This window comes from Lagopus leucura, unplaced genomic scaffold (assembly GCF_019238085.1).
Source record: "Lagopus leucura isolate 7727_CA_CO unplaced genomic scaffold, USGS_WTPT01 Super-Scaffold_739, whole genome shotgun sequence".
Taxonomy (NCBI): domain Eukaryota; kingdom Metazoa; phylum Chordata; class Aves; order Galliformes; family Phasianidae; genus Lagopus; species Lagopus leucura.
This window is the reverse complement of record NW_024962255.1, coordinates 16287248-16305132: the sequence shown is the minus strand read 5'-3', so window position 1 is coordinate 16305132 and position 17885 is coordinate 16287248. Positions and strand designations below refer to the sequence as shown.

The 17885-nt window shown below is 39.2% G+C and overlaps 1 protein-coding gene across 4 annotated transcripts in view; it reads right to left on the bottom strand.

Annotated features, from left to right (window-relative positions):
* Positions 1-17885, bottom strand: part of GBF1 (golgi brefeldin A resistant guanine nucleotide exchange factor 1) — a 97798-nt gene that overhangs the window by 18138 nt on the left and 61775 nt on the right. For 2 of the 4 annotated variants that reach the window (XM_042863523.1, XM_042863524.1), the window contains exons 9-22: positions 16794-16892; positions 11764-11899; positions 9527-9756; positions 8871-9039; positions 8473-8684; positions 7684-7782; positions 7086-7280; positions 6438-6624; positions 5305-5445; positions 4669-4757; positions 1916-2118; positions 1359-1482; positions 764-889; positions 55-137 (exon numbers count right to left, since the gene is read on the bottom strand). In XM_042863523.1, the coding sequence (XP_042719457.1) occupies positions 55-137; positions 764-889; positions 1359-1482; positions 1916-2118; positions 4669-4757; positions 5305-5445; positions 6438-6624; positions 7086-7280; positions 7684-7782; positions 8473-8684; positions 8871-9039; positions 9527-9756; positions 11764-11899; positions 16794-16892 (2093 nt within the window). The remainder of the gene's footprint in view (positions 1-54; positions 138-763; positions 890-1358; positions 1483-1915; positions 2119-4668; positions 4758-5304; positions 5446-6437; positions 6625-7085; positions 7281-7683; positions 7783-8472; positions 8685-8870; positions 9040-9526; positions 9757-11763; positions 11900-16793; positions 16893-17885) is intronic. The other 2 variants (XM_042863525.1, XM_042863526.1) reach the window with 1 other exon arrangement.

Here is a 17885-nt window from a genome sequence, read left to right as displayed (position 1 = left end):
CAAATAACTCAAGTTTTCTCGCTGCATACAAGGAGATGTCAGGTTGATTCTTACTTGATGGCATGGTACATGTCTTCCAGCATGTCCTGTTCAAAGTCTTTGCCTCCATTCACACCTTTCAGGTTTTTCCGAAACTCCTGGGGAAAAAAATAAATGAATAAACACTGATGTAACTCTCCTAGTATCTTCAGCTTGAACTGCTTGGCTTCATTCAGAACTCCACTTGCTTTCTATGGGACCAGAAGGAGATTTTCCTGCATTCTTCAAGATCCATCCTCAAAGTTCAAAGATAAAATGCTATTCTTAGCAGCACGGCAATGCACAGCAGCTCCTGCCTCTACTCACTCTACTCTGAAAGAACAGAGATAACAGAACACATGCTTAGCTGAAGCTGGACATCAGTGACAGGTCTGTATTGCACACTGACAGTCACAGGACTTGAACTCTCTCAAAGCCCAGACTGTTGAGCTGTTGAAAAGCAGTTCGATGATCTTCTCATTCTTACTCTGTCTTAGTTTACCATTTTTTCAGGCACAGAAGCCTCTTGACTAACTTGCCAACCTGTCTTGCTAAGCACAATACTTCTTAAGACTGTCCCTTACCTCCAGCCCTCCTCTCCAATCAATACTCAACCTCAGTGCTGCCCACCAGCTTACTGCATACATGAGTCATGAATACCAGGGGAAATAAACAACCTCTGAGAACGCCAGATATTTCATTGCTAACAAAAGGGAAGACAGGTGCCTACACTGCTAGCACCCACCTCCAGAGTCATTGGGACGTTCTGCTTGCGGACATTATGGTTGTGCTGGTCAGTGTTCAGCATAATAACTGCATAGGCCAGGGCAAAGCAGGCATCGCTATTAGCAAATGGGGAACCATTTGATTTCTGAAAGGCAAATACAGGCACAAGTCAGTCCTACAGTAACAGGGATATAACAGTGATCAAAATAACCATTTTTCTATCACAGCACTAAATAACCTCTTGGACAAACTGAAAAAAAAAATAAAAATCAGACTATGGTTATAGTTTCCAAAAAACACTACGTGCAACTGTTACCTCTTATAAAATAACAGTTTATTTTATGTTGTGCAGCATATATCAGGCACTGGAATGGGCTGCCCAGGGGGGAGGTGGTGGAGCCACCAACCCTGGAGGTGTTCAAGGAACGTTTGGATTTTGTGTTGAAGGACATGGTTTAGTGAGAACTATTGGTGATAAGTGGATGGTTGGACTGCATGATCTTGAAGGTCTTTTTCCAACCTTGGTGATTCTATATAGGCAGTCTGATTTGTCATGTCCATCAGGCAGATGCACAAGAAACAGTGTTTGAGCTTTCTGCCCAACAAGTACACACCCTCCAATGCTCTGTGAAGGCTTCCAACAGTCTCTGGATTACAGGTGCCTCCCCTGGTAATCGGAAGGCCTCTAAATAAAGTCGTAAAGCTTCATCTAGTCTTAAACCTTGGAAGCTGAAAGTCCTGCAACAAGAATGAAATGCAGTGAGAAAATGAAATGGGACAGTAAAGACAGGATAGACTTACTGACTACAGTCTTGTTTGGTTCAACATCAGAATGGCAGATTTCTCTGAAAATAGATAGTAAAGGAGGATGAAGAACAAAGAAAAATGCCATGAGCAGGCAAAAGGTAGCAAAGAACCGCTGATAATTACAGAAATTCTTAATTATCTTGGTAGTCTTCACAAAGAATGGCTCTACTGAAAACAATCTGGATGTGATACTATCATAAGTATCTCAGGTGTTAGCCATATGAGAGAGATGTACAGAATTAAGGCATGCTAGTACACAGAGAACCAAGCGGTATAGATCCCATGCCTCCAGGAACTACTGTTGTACTACGTTTTATCACTGAACTCAACTTTCACGATTACAGGGATACATAAAGATACTTACCCAACAAAGCTTTCCAGTAAATCTATGTTCTTACGATCACTCACAAACTCCCCAATCATCTTCTTGTCCAGGCGAGGATTTTCCCGTAGCCATCTGGCCACCTCATTATTATTGATGGGAGTGGCAAGAAGGTTCTTATCCTGCAGGAACTGTATCCCTTTCTTTGGCTTTTGGTTGAACTGCTCTGTGCCAGTTATCAGGAGCTGAAGACAACATTCTGACAATTACAGTCTTGAAATGCATTTCTTACTTTAGATTGTTCTTAGCATTTGAAGCAAAAGCATTAAGTAGAAAATAGATTAACCTTAGCATGATCAAGTTTATCATACAGAGTGAGTGGGAAAGGTTAACCAAGGACAGAAGATCTGTATTCATCACAACAACTCAGCATCAAGTCATACTGAACAGACTAAATATGAAAAGCTTAGAAGTTTCACTGAGCAATTTGCTCTGCTACTCCAAATGCCTCATGTACTCCAGTACATAAACAGTGCAGAGCAAGGACCTTAGCAAACACGTGGGCAAGATCAGCTCTGTCCAGCTACAGTGGAAGCACTAGACCATGCCCTTGTCCGTCCCCTCTGGCTCCAGGCTCTCACATTCTATCTCACTGCATGGCACGTAAAAAGAGTCCTCAGTTTTTAATCAATGCAAGAAAGAAGTGCTACATAAGCCTAAGCACTAGACAACATTCTGCATGTGAGGTGTGCTTTCAAGAACCATGCTGATGCTCTAGCATGGCAAGGCTACCTGGAGGCTGGAAAGAATGAGCACTTTTTTAGCTCAGAAGGGAATAAACTGCACAGTACCACAGCCAGTGTAAAACACCGGGCTGAGAAAGGGTTAACTGAATTTTCTGTTGGTGTTCAGAAAAACCAAAAGCACAAATAACCGTATGAACTTTACTAAGGCACTAGAATAAATGTCAGTTCCTTGTTAGTGCCTATCACAATCAGACTGCTAGTGATGACCTAGTGAACTAAACTCATGACCATCATGAGTACTAGCTCCCCTGGGTTCTCAATAACTGAGAAGCCACCAAGTTTCTGTTTCCTGCCTGTGAGAACATCTTCAAACTTCAGTGAAACACGTAGCTCCTGAAGCAGCATAGACAGCACAGGAAACCCAGTGAGGGTGTAATATAATAATAACCATGTACTGCCCCATTATGTTAGGTCTGAAGGGACTGTAACACTAGGAGCATTTCTGTTCAGCAATAAATCCTGTAGAGCAAGCCCCAAGGGTATTCTATTGTGATAGAGAACATAACAGAACTTGTTTTAAGACAATGTGAAAGGAGATCAAACTGCTCGCTGTTTGCACTGCATTTATAATCACATCAGTCCTACAGTCTCTGAGCTTCTGCCTTTGGAAAAAGAGAATAAACCATTCCATCTGATGCATAATGTGTTTTCTGCTTTTATTTAGCTTTCTCAGCCTTCCAGCTGTGGTAAATTTTTTTTATTTTTATTTTTTTAGTTAAAGAAAGCAGAACAAGCCAGTGCCACGTCAGCATCAACATTTCTTAAGTTGAGTGTTTTGTGTGCCCTGTTTACACACGTACAATGAAATCACTATCAGATTTAGGGTCAGAAAAGGATTTTCCTTGGGCAAACTAAGAGAGATTGTGACTGTATTTCTGCATTCTGCTGTAGTGTCCTGTACTTTTTCTAGGAGCTCCTGGAATTTTCTTTAGGGAACTCCCAGCTACTGCAGGGACTAGCCACTGGCAATGCTCTTAATTTCTTCTAGCCTTGTTTTCCACTGTGGTGAAGCTGGAGTCTCATTAGAAATTTTCATTTAGAAGAGTGGAAGTACTATACAAGGTATCCCTGAACAACTGACTTTCACACAAAATTCATCAACAAGGCTGCCTTGAAAGCTAGACTTAAAGCAACACAAGAAGTTATAATTGAAACAGTAACTGAAATTAACTAATGTCAAAACTCAGCAGTTCCTCTGAAGACTCTGCCGACAAGCATCTTCCCTAATGTGCTCAGGAAGTCATTTAGCATTATCCCAGAACAGCACCGCAATGTAGGTAAAGAACTAAGATCCTCAGTGCTGCAGCAAACTTCTTGGAGCAAAACCAGTGACTTAAAACACATTCATATCTGGAGGCTCACGGAGTGGATCACAAAGTAGATTGGTACATCATTAGCAAAAGATCTGTGTTTAATTTCTTCAGTATTTGTTCAAATAAATTTAAGAGAATACAATCATCTCTGGTCAGAGATGTACAGAGTTTAGACCGTAACCTGGATTAACAAAGCTAAAAAAAAAAAAATTGCCACAATCAAGACAATATTTTCAGTCACCTTCACGATAAAGCAAATATGAGACCAAACAGAATAGTAAGCTAGCTAGCACTACTGATACTGGCCTCTCGATATGCACCCCGCTGACAAGTTTGACAAAAGTAGGCAATGTGCCCTTTTTGATGGAATTTGCTGATTAACCCCATATAATGAAAATTAGACCAGGAACTTTCCTATCCAGAATTTAGGTGAACCTGCCTCATACTCTGGGACAAGAAATTTTTCCTAAACTCCTTGCAACTCAGCACAACTAAGTAACAAGAACAGACAGTAATCATCGCTGTCTCTGAAGTACAGTGGAATTTTCAGTAAGTTACTACTTAACTCTTACCAGCAGAGATTGGAACTCAAAAGTTCTGAGACATGACCAGTTATGCAAAGCCTACAGGACACAGGCAACAAGGAGAACACACCCTAACACATCCCCAAACATACCTTCTTTTTGTTCTTAATCTGCATAAGCTCCTGAGGGCTTGGAAGGATGCAAGAAAATCGGGTAGGCTTCTTGGGAATACTCTTCTCAGCTAGAAGAACAAATTGTGATTACAGTCAAGAATATCCCCAGAGAAACAAGTAGCCCACTTGTCACATCACAGTTTTCAGTCATAGAGACTTGCTGCAACGTGCTGCCTTACAAATGGCAGTAACATCCCTACTGTACAACTACTACATTGCTCTATTCACATTTTCTGCAGCACAGCTGCATAGTAGTTTCTTCTCCTGGACAGTTTTACATGTTCATAAGAATTAACTTTTTGGCTACTGTGATTACTCACATTACTAATTCCCTGGAAAATCCCTGACTACCTTAAATTACAAACTTTGGGATGAACGTCATCCATTTTTGCTCCAAAGCAGCCTACCAGATCTAACCCCCTTCCCAGAAGAAACTGAACTATTAGTAGGCATACATAGAACAAATATAAAACAAACAGTCACCACTATATTTCTTTCCAGTTATAAGCACAAAACAGCTGCAGTAGTCTATGGCATAGTAAAAACAGCCAGCAAATGACAGGACCATTCTCAGTACACACACACTCAGATTTAGGGCCCTGCAGAGATTATTACCTGTCTCACCTCCTCCTTCCAATTCCAGGCAGCCTTGCTTTATCTGATCAGCCATAAGGCAACCACTGGTGGGAGGACGTGCCCCACCCGGCTCTGAGACTACAGGGGTGGATTTTCCCTCACTGTGTGCTCTCTCATTATCTACAGAAGTTAAAAACAAAACAAAAATTCTCACAAATACATAAGCCAATGAAAAAGATACCAAAGAAATAAGGAACTGACCACTCAAATTGTGCTTATTTAAGGGATTTTCCCCTCTCCAGTAGCTGTGTCCTCAGTGTCCTCAATACTTTGTTTACATTAATCCCACAGCACGCTCCCCTTTTCTTGCGCCTGCCAGTTTTGGCATGACCTTTATATAAAACTTAATGAGGCGCACATTTTAATATCTCTGAATTTTATTTCCACCGTATTATTTACTAAAGCAAAACAGGGAATGGGTGCTGGGCGGTGTGGGTGCTAACCCAGGAACTAGATACCTCACTTCTTTATGTGAGACAAAATCACGAGAGACAAAGTAGTTCCATCGCTATAACTACTGTGATAAGCACCAAAGCAACAAAAAACAATAGCAGATATGTCTTATTTCCATAGGAAAACAAAGAAAAGAGCTTCTCTGTTCACTAATGCTCAAACAGATACACATCTAGGTCACAGAAGAAGCTGGCAAAAAAAAAAAAAAATCCAGTCTTATTCACAAGTACATATTAAGCAAAGTCAAGCATGGTAATTCTTTTTTTCCACTCAGAGACATGAAAAAGCATGTGCTGTTTTGATCAATTAGCAATACAAAATTTAACTACATGTTCTAGTTTCTTAATTTAACAAAAGAGAGTTTTTTAATTTTTTTTTTTTTTACTTAAGATTGTTAAGATTATTCCATCTCTAAGAGGTTTCTAAATCCTTTAAAAGGTAAGATCTGAAATAGAAAAAAGTATTAAACCATTCTCAAACACTGAACTGAGGCCCTGTTCCGCCAGCAGGTTACGAAGACCAGAGGGTAGTTACACAACATGCAACAGGAAAACTGAAAATATATTTATAAAGATTAATACACAGATTATCAGAATGAGATTCATGTGTTTAACACAATATTAAGCTTAATATCAAAATATCAAGAAAGGGTGTCTTACTATTGCTCGATTCTTTGGTGCAGTTCATTGTTTCTGGGCCTGATTTGGCAACTTCCTTCTCTTGTTGATGTACAGTACTCAGCACTTTGGCCTGGCAATGTGCCTCTGTGCTATCTATCACTGTCAGCAATGCCTCCATAGACAGCAGGTGGACCGTATACAACTGTCCAGAAACTGGAAAGGCATTCTGGGAAAGAAAATACCCAAGTATTAGACAACTTTTATATATGTATCTCTCTCTCTCTCTCTCTCCATAATAGGAAGGGACATTCCCCTCAGCATTGTGAACCCTAGATCATACAATAAAACCCTCCACAATTTCCATGTTTGATATTTACCTAATATATATTTGATCATTTTCTTATGGTTTATCTGCTGTGTTATTATACACTTCATGTTTATTTTCTATTGTGCTCCCAAATATTAAATAGCATCCTTCGTCTCAAATTGCTCACTTAGAATCTTTCAACCATTCCTACTCGCAGGTTCTGCTGATATGTTTACCATGTTATGACTTACTGACTTTCTCTTCTGCATACCCTTTCCCCTCCATGTCCCCCCGGCACATGCAGGAGGCTAGCAGCCCAAGGAAGGCCAAAGGACAAGCCTTGATGTCACAAGTGTGACACAAGCCAGACTGTGCAGCACCTTGGAGAGCAGCTTGGTGAGCTCCTCGAAGAGGTTGGCACAGTAGTAGTCACAGTCATAGTTGATGTAGAGCTCAGTCACAAAGCTGGGAATCCTCCACAGCTGAACAATGGCTTCCAAGGCCATCTCCTTCATTTCATAGGGCATCTTCGGGTTTTCCACAGTGATTATTTCCATCAACTTCTTGATATACATCTGCCAGAAACAGAGGACAGCTCAGAGAAAGGAAAGCAGCACAGTGAATACCGTTGAGGTTTACAGAAACAGATGTAAACATTATCTTCCCACATGAGTTGACATTACCCTATACATTCAATGTTGGCTCATTTGGAAGGCATCTGTAAAAAGGTTCCATATAACTCTATTATTTAATGCATCTGAATCTACTATTGTTAAAAAAAAAAAGAAAAGAAAAAAGGAATGAAAGTAGGCAGCTACAGTATATTAGTCTCAAAGATGCTTCATTATCTAACAAGACAAGGAATACTTAGCCCACCCATCACCCACTCAGTGGTTTTCAGACTGCATCTGATTGCCTAGGCTTTAACAAGCCTGAGGAACTATTACTAGGTACATTCTGAAACTCAAAAAAACTCACCTCCAGCTGGAATTTCAGATGTTCTCTCATACTCTCGAAGAGGAGAAAACACACCCTGAGGGAGGCTGCATACAGATTGAGCCGTTCAACACTCAGTAGCTGAACAAGAAAGACAAAAAGCCTTAAGAATTATACAGGCTACTCATTGTGTGCTATTAGTACTGGTATTCGTGACAGCCTTGAGATCAACATGTGGTCTCCCACAGCAAATATTTAAAACAAAGAAGAAAAACAAAACAACCCCTTATTCAGCCTCCCGGTCTCATTTTTACTAAGGGAGAACAAATATTCTTAATTTCCTTCTGCTTGTGGTAACACTATTTTTCTACTACAACGTTTTGCTTTTTTTTTTTTTTTTTTTCGCAAAGTCATCAGATTATTTTTGTGGAGAAATAACCTGGGAGAAGAACTGCCTCCAAGATGGCCCTTGTGCTGTTACTAGCTAGGTACTGCAACAGTTCTACCTACTACTAAGATACTAATTTGCATCCATAATTACCTCAGAACCAACTATATCAATATGTCATTATCCCTAATTAACAGTTCGTTCTAACCAGCTTCATCTTCCTCAGCCCTAGACTAAAGAAAATGGCTCATGACAACATCTTTGGCTTCGCAACATCACCATTTCACTGGTGCAGCTCAGAACTCCCACTGCAATACAGCAAAAAGCTTCTTTTAGACTGAGATCCATCAAAGCTCAGAAGCAATACTCCAGTAGACCGTTTGATCCAAATCAGTATCTAACTCTCCAGTGCCAAACCCCGCACTAGCACAAGTCAGACTCACTTGAAATAAATGTCGGCACAACTCTTCCTTCACAAGTCCTAGGAGAGACTGGCAGTTTGCAATGGGAGCAGACTCCAGAGCTACAGTTAGCAGCTGCAACCCCATGTGGATCATCACCTCAGAGTTGTGGCGATCAAGAGGGTTGGTAAGCGAGATAAGAAAGCGAAATAGTTCTCTAATACACGGTAATCCATAAGGGACCAGTGCTGCTCCTAAAGGAAAATGAGACACATCAGCACTGTTAACAATTGTTCCTAATTTTTCATGGTGTCTCACAAGTGTTACAAATGAAATCATCACAGACCAGCTGAGGAACAGGAATTTATCACCTTCAGAGCAGAAAGTGACACAGAATAGTGGAAAGCAGAACAGACTTCAGCAACACTGCCATCTCTCACCTTCTTTTTGGGAAGACTGAGTAAAACGTACTCCTCGGGGATTTACATAGTCCATGTCATGAACTGAGGCAGAGTCAGAATGCTCTGCTACAGAAGTGCACTCCTCTAAAACCTCAGGGATAGATTCAACTGAGGCTGACTGGATCTTCTCTTCCCTCAGACTTTCATTCTTCATTTATATCAGTCATTCAAGAAGGAAAGAAAAAAAAAACAAAACAAATTAGAAGATATTACATAGGATAAACTGCATAACCCTCTCTTTCCAACACTTCCACTTCCATCTAGTTCTCACCTATTTTATTCTAGGCTATGAGACTAGAATTCGACTTTGAAGATACTCCCACAATCAGTTTTACTGCTCCTGAGGCTAGGATTTAGTTCTTTTTTTTGTTTGTTTTAAATACTACATAATCTCAGCATACGATTTCTATCTACACCTTCTTAGCATTTTTACCACTAAGAGCACCTGTCGTTCTAAAAATTATATATATATTTGTGAATTTACAAATCACTTATAGTGAAGATGTTTTACTCTGACCCTAAGCCTTAAAATACAATATAAATGCTGTGACCAAAAAAAGAAAGAGTGTGTGTGTACTAAACCCACAACTAATGATGCTGGGAGTTATAGCTCCTCTTTATCAGCAACTGTATACCTGGAGTTCAGGCTGGTTCTGATTTTCAGTGACTTTGGCCTCATTTGAAGGCGTTCCTGCACGAAGCCCCAAAGAAGTGACTGGGTCCAAGTCCGTCAGGTCTTCCTTGGAGGTGGTCTGTGAGGACATGTCCAAACCGCTGTCTGTAGCAGGGCTGACTGCAGATGAAATATTTTCGGAGCTTCCAGAGGAACTGGGAGAGGGAGCATCTATGAAAGTAACTCCGCTTGCTGATGAGAAATAGAACCAAAAAGATCAGCATAATTTTGTACCTCAGCCTCAAGTTCATACAGTGAGTACAGCAGCGAAGGCCTACTTTCATCAGGGCATCACACTACAAATTATCTCAGATATTTACGTTTAATGTAGAGAACATAGAAAATTAATGCAGCAAGATTCTGTAAGTTCTCCAAATTAAAATACAGTAGTTGGAACCTAACAGACTCAGAGAATAAGGTAATTCATATCTTTAAACAAAAGGTGCAGAGGATTTCTCTCATTAAGAAGAAAGTAGAAAACAGCCCCAAAGGTGTACTTCACACTCAGATAGAATGGCACAAGCACTTTAAAGACTTGCATCAAGTTTTAGTCATTCCTTCAAAGTGAGATGATGACGACGATGATGACGATGATGATGATTCTTAACCTTGACTGGAAGGAAAGATCTATTTCTTTAAAACACATTAAATAATTGCAGTAAAATCCAGATAGATCTGAAACAGAGTATTGAGTATTTTTACTATTTCTAAAGACAATACAATGCTCCAAGAATCTAAACCTTCCTTTAAGAGAACTTAATAAATCAATAAACCAAATATTTTCAAAGAGAAGATACACTCAAGAGCATGGTAATCAAAAAAGATACAAAGAAGAGTTATGTATTTACATGTGAAATGCATATGGTTTTGCATAGAGGGATGTTTATCGCTGTGATTTTTGGAAGTATCCTAAATAAGTTTTTCAAAATGCAGTATGTTAACACAATCAATTTTGCCATTTTGCACAATTAATACATTGTCCTACAATCATTCACAATATATTTAATAGGTTTCTGCAATGGAAAAAGAGTCAGAACTACGTATTTTACACAGCTATTGTCTCAAATTTCCTGTCTGCTTCCTTTCACTGTTAATGTTTATGTCTGAGACGTCAAAATGTAGAGCGCACAAGAAGCAGAGTACTTTTCAGCCAGAAGGACTCATCCAAAAGAGAGGTTTAAACAGCTGTTACTATTTAGTCTATTACACAATAATAAGATATAGAAGTCCCCCAGCATTATGTTCTCAAGCTCACAGCACTTCTCACAGACTGCATCACTTCAGCAGGCTGAATTGAAGCACACGCCAAAGGATTAATGTGTACACTGAACAATTTCCTGCACACAAACTCATTTCATGTACTGCTCTACCTTTTTTTTTTTCCTCTACACAACTCTTCATGTCTTTTTTCCATATCATAGAGCCTCTATTCTTCCTGTAACAGTTTTAAGTGTCCCCCGTATTTCCCTGTCTCAATGCGTGCAGCCCCATGACTTTTATTAAATGTCATGGATTACGGGTGCACACTTTCAATCTTTACACTTGTAGTGAGAAATATGTTCACTCACCTGTTCCAGATACGTAGGTCTCTGCACATTCCCTAGTTCCACCTTTATCTCTTCCCTTGTCAACCTTTGCTCCTCTTCCATTACCATCACCCCCACCCTCTTTGATACAACGTTGAGTACATCCTTCAGTAGTGCATGAAAAAATACGCCACTCAGATCAACAATCTCCTATTGCAGACAACTGCATCATACAGTCTTTTTAGCACTCTTTTCTCCCCAGATTCATCTCCCATAGCTCGCCTCTTTCCAGAGTTTTTGTTCTCAATTTCCTCACATACCTGAGGCACCCTCCATCTCCTCCATACCAAACAGTTTCATATAACCTCAGCCTCCTTTTAAGGTTTCCTTTCCTTTCCATATAAACTACTATGAGGCACACTGAAGGCAGAGAAATGCTGTCATATTAGCAATGGGGCCGTGCTTTCTGTCATCAATACATATTCTATTTCCTTCAAACTTTTTCTCCTGGACCTGAAGAGCTACAACATATTTATTGCTACAGACATCAAAAACTAAAATTTAAAAAAAAAGTATAATGCAGATAAACTTGTTCAGAGAAATTAAATGAAGACATTCCAAGATAGCTCTGAAACAGATGCTGTTTGGTCTCTGGAAATAGATTTCAACCTACCTGTGACATTACTAGTGTTGGCTGCTGGTTGTTCTGTTGCAGGAGAGACCTTAGTTACATGTCGAGGGGGCCTTGGTGATCTCTTCTGCTTTTTCCATTTTGATGACTCACTCATTCCTCCAGCTCTCATTTTCAACTGAAAACCATAAACCGTTAAGAATATCAGTGGAGCAAAATCAGACAGAATACTGAACTATACAAGTCAACCTCAAAGCTGTCTCAGAACTCTCAAAGTCAGACAACAGCAGTCAAACATACCACACAAATTAATCAGCACAAAATCATGCAAACCAGCCCGATTCCCCGCTATTATCCAACACTCTGTCTGAAACATAGAATTTACTGTAGCTACTCTACTAGCACTTTTTTGTCTCAATTTACCCCTTATCTATGAGTAATTCCATGTTCCCCTTCTTCCAGCAACCTCTTTTACTATTACAAAGTGTTTATGTAACGTTTCATTCACTCCTGGTGCATGATACACTACAAATACCATTCTAATGGTTTAGAAATAAACCATGCTCTGATTTCACCTCCTTCCATCATTACTCCTCTTCAGTTCTAAATCCAACTTAACTCACAGCTTTTTTGTCACCCAGGTTGCCACTACTAGTCCTTACACAAGTATTGGACAAACAAACCACAGTAAGAGCAATGCAGACTGTGACACTTGTTGCAGACTGTGAGTTACTGCAGGCATGCATACATGTTCCAAAACTTCCTAACAACACTACAATATTCAGTTTCTCTGACAGTGGCAATAGCACGTTTGGAAATAGCTCTCTTCTAAAACAGTTTTGTCTGAGTGCAGGAATACCTGCTTCTTACTCTTGGGTTTGGGTTAAAAGTCAACTTTTCTGATGATGTTAGATCTCCTCAATTTGGTGGTGAAAATTTAAACACTGAACAGGTTCCTTGCAGATAGTGGAAACCATTCTGTAGGTCCCAGTAGCAGCCCCTACATGGTATTCCTCTCCAAAAAATTATTTCAGATTATATTTTAGACTACAACATTCCTTATTTCTTATATCCTTAGAATCAAATTTTTATTATCTAGAAGACAGGTGCATCCCTTAGTCTAATCCTTTTTTTCTGAAATCTCTTTCTTTTCAACTACTACTACTCCTAAATGTCAATATGCCTTCTAGATTCTGACACTGTTTTTCCCTCTCTTCCCTTTTTCCCCTTGACTTTTCTGTGTACGTAGTCTATAATTATTCTCATTCAAACAAGCTTGTGAAAATGTTATGTCCCAGTGTAGTATACCATTTGTGTAACTTCTTTGCACCACAAATTCTATTTGTTTGACAACTAATCCCTAAGTTTCAGCTATGCTACAGTTTCTTTCAGCTTATTAACAGTAGATTCAGAACTACTTTGACTTTCTTCCACATTTTGTAGCAAGAATATCCCTCTAAACTTCTAACACTTACATAGCAAGCACACAGCCAAAACTAAAATTGTGTAGATTAGTGAATGTAAGTCTTATGAGTCACAATCCTTCAATGTAAAAATTGTCTGCTATCTCATCTTTCCTATTCACAAGCTCAAAGAGCTATATACAATAGTTGTTATCATTAATTCTAGCCTGTTTCTACTATTTCAAGTCTATTAGTTTCACTTTCAATATTAAAATCTCCCCAAGACTTAAATATTATCAATAGCTTTATTCATTAAAGGCTGCTAATTGGACAAGATAGTTTTATTTGATCAACTAATTATTCTAGAAATTGCCATATTTAATTTCCTCCCTCTTTAGTAACTGATAAAAGGGAATCAGAAGACTTCTACAGTCTATTTCACCAAACTGCTTCGAGTGTGAAGGAAAACAGGGAATAATTTGATGTTAAACTCTTAAAACACCTGTTTCACATAATTACAAAACAATAGAATTGCTTTTAACTAATTAACCACTTTTAACTGCTTTTAACTACTACATCCTGTTTACGAGGGTGGATGTTGATAGGACAAGGGGGGGACGGCTTTAGACTAAGATGGGAGATTTAGTTTAGATTTTAGGAGGACTTTTTTCACACAGAGGGCGGTGGCACACTGGAACAGGTTGCCCAGGGAGGTTGTGGATGCCCCATCCCTGGAGGCATTCAAGGCCAGGCCGGATGTGGCTCCGGTCTAGCAGTTGGCAATGCTGCCCATGCAGGGAGGGTTGAAACTAGATGAACTTAGAGGTCCTTTTCAACCCAGGTCATTCTATGATTTTATGATCCTGCTGTCAGGTAGAAAGTTACATGTTAATAAATAACAATAAAACACAAAAGAAATTGATCCAGCAAAACGGCACGAAGATATTGTTCGGGGCTAAGCATGCTTGTACCATACCTTTTAGCATCAGCCATGCTCCTGAGAAACAACTTTTCAAACATCCTACCAGAAGGTCTGTGCTGACAATCTGAACACTACTGCCTATCTCCCCTTTCACACAAGAGCACATACCAACTCAGATCAACATTAGCCCTTTTGAAAAGGTGCATGCAATACACATTTATACTGAGTGTCATATGCACTGCACTAACTCCAAGATTTTTCCATTTGAGGTTTATAAAGGGCATATGTCCATTGCCTATCATTTTGATGAAGCTATGCATCTTTGGAGATGAAGTCACAGCAGCCTCACACGGACATCAAACCATTTAGCCAGGGAAGTAAAATCGCTGCTTTTTTTCCCCATCCCAAACTTTCAATTAAATTTTAAAGCAATCAGTAAAGTATTTACATTTATGCACTTATGGACAAGCGAGATTACCAAGTAGGTCTTTTTTATCTACACCATTCGGTATTCTACATCCTACACAAATAGGTTTTCTGAAGATTAACTATCAGGATTACTTAGGGCTATACCCCCTGTATCTTTCCTTGGCCCCTCTCTTTTGCTATGCCACAAAGATAAGACAGCAAAACTACAGTGACAACTGGATAGCGTAAAAAAAATTGCAGAAGCACCACTTCAACAGAAATGTTTTGCTGATGTGAATTGACTACATGTTGCTTTAACAAACTCTAAGTTTGCAGGTGCTAAAACAATACATGTATCAAAAAAAAGAAGTAACATCATCTTCCACTCTGTATTTTGTATTGAATTAAAACTATCAATATCTTGCTGCTTATATTTATATTCTCCAGTTTCCCCTTGACCAAAGGAACACTTTTCTAATGCTTGCTTTGGTATTGAAGGTAAAGCATTTCCTGATTTTGCTAGAAAGCTTAGATGCATGTTAACAGGCTGAGATTATAAACCTAAGATTTCCTTCTTGACTAAAGGTTACAGGCAATGGCATTTAATAGATCATTAAAAAAAATCCGGATCTTAAACATCATCCAAAACCCTCCTCCTTTCTAACGCTCAGTCATACGATAGTTGCTTCTTTTTTTTTTCAATCAGTGTCCTTCACATTAGATTAAGCTTGTACTCCCACAGTATATCCACTCTAAATCTGTATTTAAAATGTATTCCTTAGAAATCAAAGCAGAATACAAGCTCTAAGTTACTGCTCATTCATCTTGGGATTCACTATAGATTCCATTACATTCATCTTAGTTATCTTTGCATAAAGAAATATGTACACAAAATGCTAGAAGAAAAAAAAAAATACAAGACACAAGACTCCTAATGTTTTCCCTGGTAGATGAGGTTTTTACAGCAATACTCTATCTCAAGGTGAAGGAAGTCAAATGTAGTACTACAAGGTTCTTTTAAGGGTCCATGAGATTCCATTTTTCTACAAGCCACCTTACCTGCACTCGTTTGTTTTTCCATAACATACTGTAAGCCTCAAGAGAAAAGGGCAGGGGCCAATGATTAGTAACTAAAGTGATTATACTAAAACATGAGCTCATTCTAGATGCAGCATGGAACTGGTCAGCACACCAAGTAGCGTTCAAGACATGAAAGCATGCAGAGAGAACGCAGTCCATGATCCAAGTCCTGAGAACACCAATGCAATCGTCTCACCTACCTGCCTGTACAGCAACCATCAATTACATTTATCTTTGGCAACTATGCACAAAATCCACTCCCCAGATCTGTTCATCCTGACTCACACCTCAAAACCCAGTGTTTAGCTGAATACCTTCCTACCACAAAGGGAAATGTTTCTCATCTTTTCTTCTGTGTAACTCCATAAATCCACAAGTCTCCAGCCACTGTCTTTCCAAATTACCTTGGACTACAGATATAGGACAACTAAATAGCAAAGACCTCTCTAAATCTTCAATCCAGCTCCTTATGGTCCAAATAGCATTAAAAGCAGACAAGAAATAAAGCTACAGTAAGTTTATGAACCAGTATAGAAAACTGAGATAGTCCTTTCTCAGATAGTTTCCCAGGGCTTCTGTGACCAGCACAAAAGCAATCAGCATGCCTACAGTATTTCTTTAGAAATTTCAGAGGGGAACTGGCAGAGCTTAAAATGTTTCATAGTTCGCTTTGGCCCTGCTCACTCCCCATTAGCAAATGCTTATGGTGTGTTTGAACAGCAATAACTTCAGTAAAAAACATGACCAAAATTATGGAAAAAGTACAGCAGGTTCCTTAAAAAATCAAAACCAAAAAACCCTTCAAAGAGCTGGAATCTATGGCTTTTTGTCAAGTGGAAGAGCTCAGAGATTCACTTTGAGTAGAACTGTCTAAGGCATGTTAGGTCGGCGTTCTGTTACATCAATGATCAACAGCTAAGACAAAACATTCAAGCTTAAGTGTAGATTGCTATCTAAAAATATTTCTTTTCTTCAGTTTTTCACCATCAGAGAAAAACCAAACCTTGTCCATTCCACCCTACTCCTTTCCTTCAGAAGATGCCACAACCGTGCCTTAGATACCACTCACCAGGGTCTTTGCCTCCCAAGCTGCAGCCACAACACTGCAAAGCAACCACTGCATGCATTCTCCCCAAAAGCCATGCTGTGACAAATGAGTGAAGGAAGAGTTGCTACACATAACAGGAGAATCTCTCACATGGTGTTTACAAGAGAAAGAAGAAGGGAGTAAGGTAAGAAGGGAGAAGGGAGTGAGAGACCTTCAGGTTCTTAAAGAGTAATACCCTCTCTAATTGGTTCAGGGCTTTGGGCTGTTCCCCACTACTTAGTTCCAGTTTGTTGAGGAGACATGAAGAGATCTGTGAAAAATAGGCAAATGCATGGTTTAAACAAGGAAAAATAAACTCAAAGAGACAAATAACGTGGCAGAGTGCTAGGCTGCAGGGAAGACTCCCACCATGCAGAGCAAATACACAGTACAAGGTAACTGCACAGATCAGACACAAGGCAGAGAATCACTGAGCTTGGAGCAGCCATCACTTGATAACGGAAGCCTTCCCAAATTTAACATTCACATTAGACCTCTTCTGCACACAGACCATGACAAATTCTGTACCTGCAGTAAATTAAACTAATCCCCTTTAGTTTCCCTTAGGCTAATCTACCACCAGCACACATCTAGTCACTTTTCTTCCACAGCAAAGGAAACAATCATGTTCTCATTAAATTACTACACAGAAACTAAAGCACCGAACTTGTTTTGGATTACTAAAAGTAAGTATTCAGACTCTCAAAACACAGCTATACTGGCTCTGAAATGTATATTTACAAAACACAGATACTTTTATCAAGTCATTTGGAAAAAAATAAGTTATAATGCTACAAACAGTATAATTAAGCAAAGTTTAAAGAGGCTTTTTCTTCTCCAGCATTTTTTTTCTGCCCAATTACTTTTAACAGTACAATCCTGTATATTTATTGACATTTCTTATATGGATTAGAAAGAATATATACGTATACAAGTATAAATGGAATTCCTTAATTGGACCTCTCTTCACATAAGAACTTGCTAGACTTATAAGCATGTGAGGCCACATTTACAGTACCTGTTATACTGAACCCAGCTGCTAAAAACGTACTGGATGGAAGGAAATAGTGCTGATGAACAAACCCTGATATTTAACTTCAAAAAACTGTTGACTTAAGGAAACGGGGGGAAAAAAGAAGAAAAGAGCAGTCTACTTTGATTTGCCTGCTAACTGAGATGGCATTATCCACCTGAAGTAAGGTTTTTGCTACAGAATGCTGCCCCTTCTAGAAGCTACCAAGACTTTTTCCGCAATAATTCGATT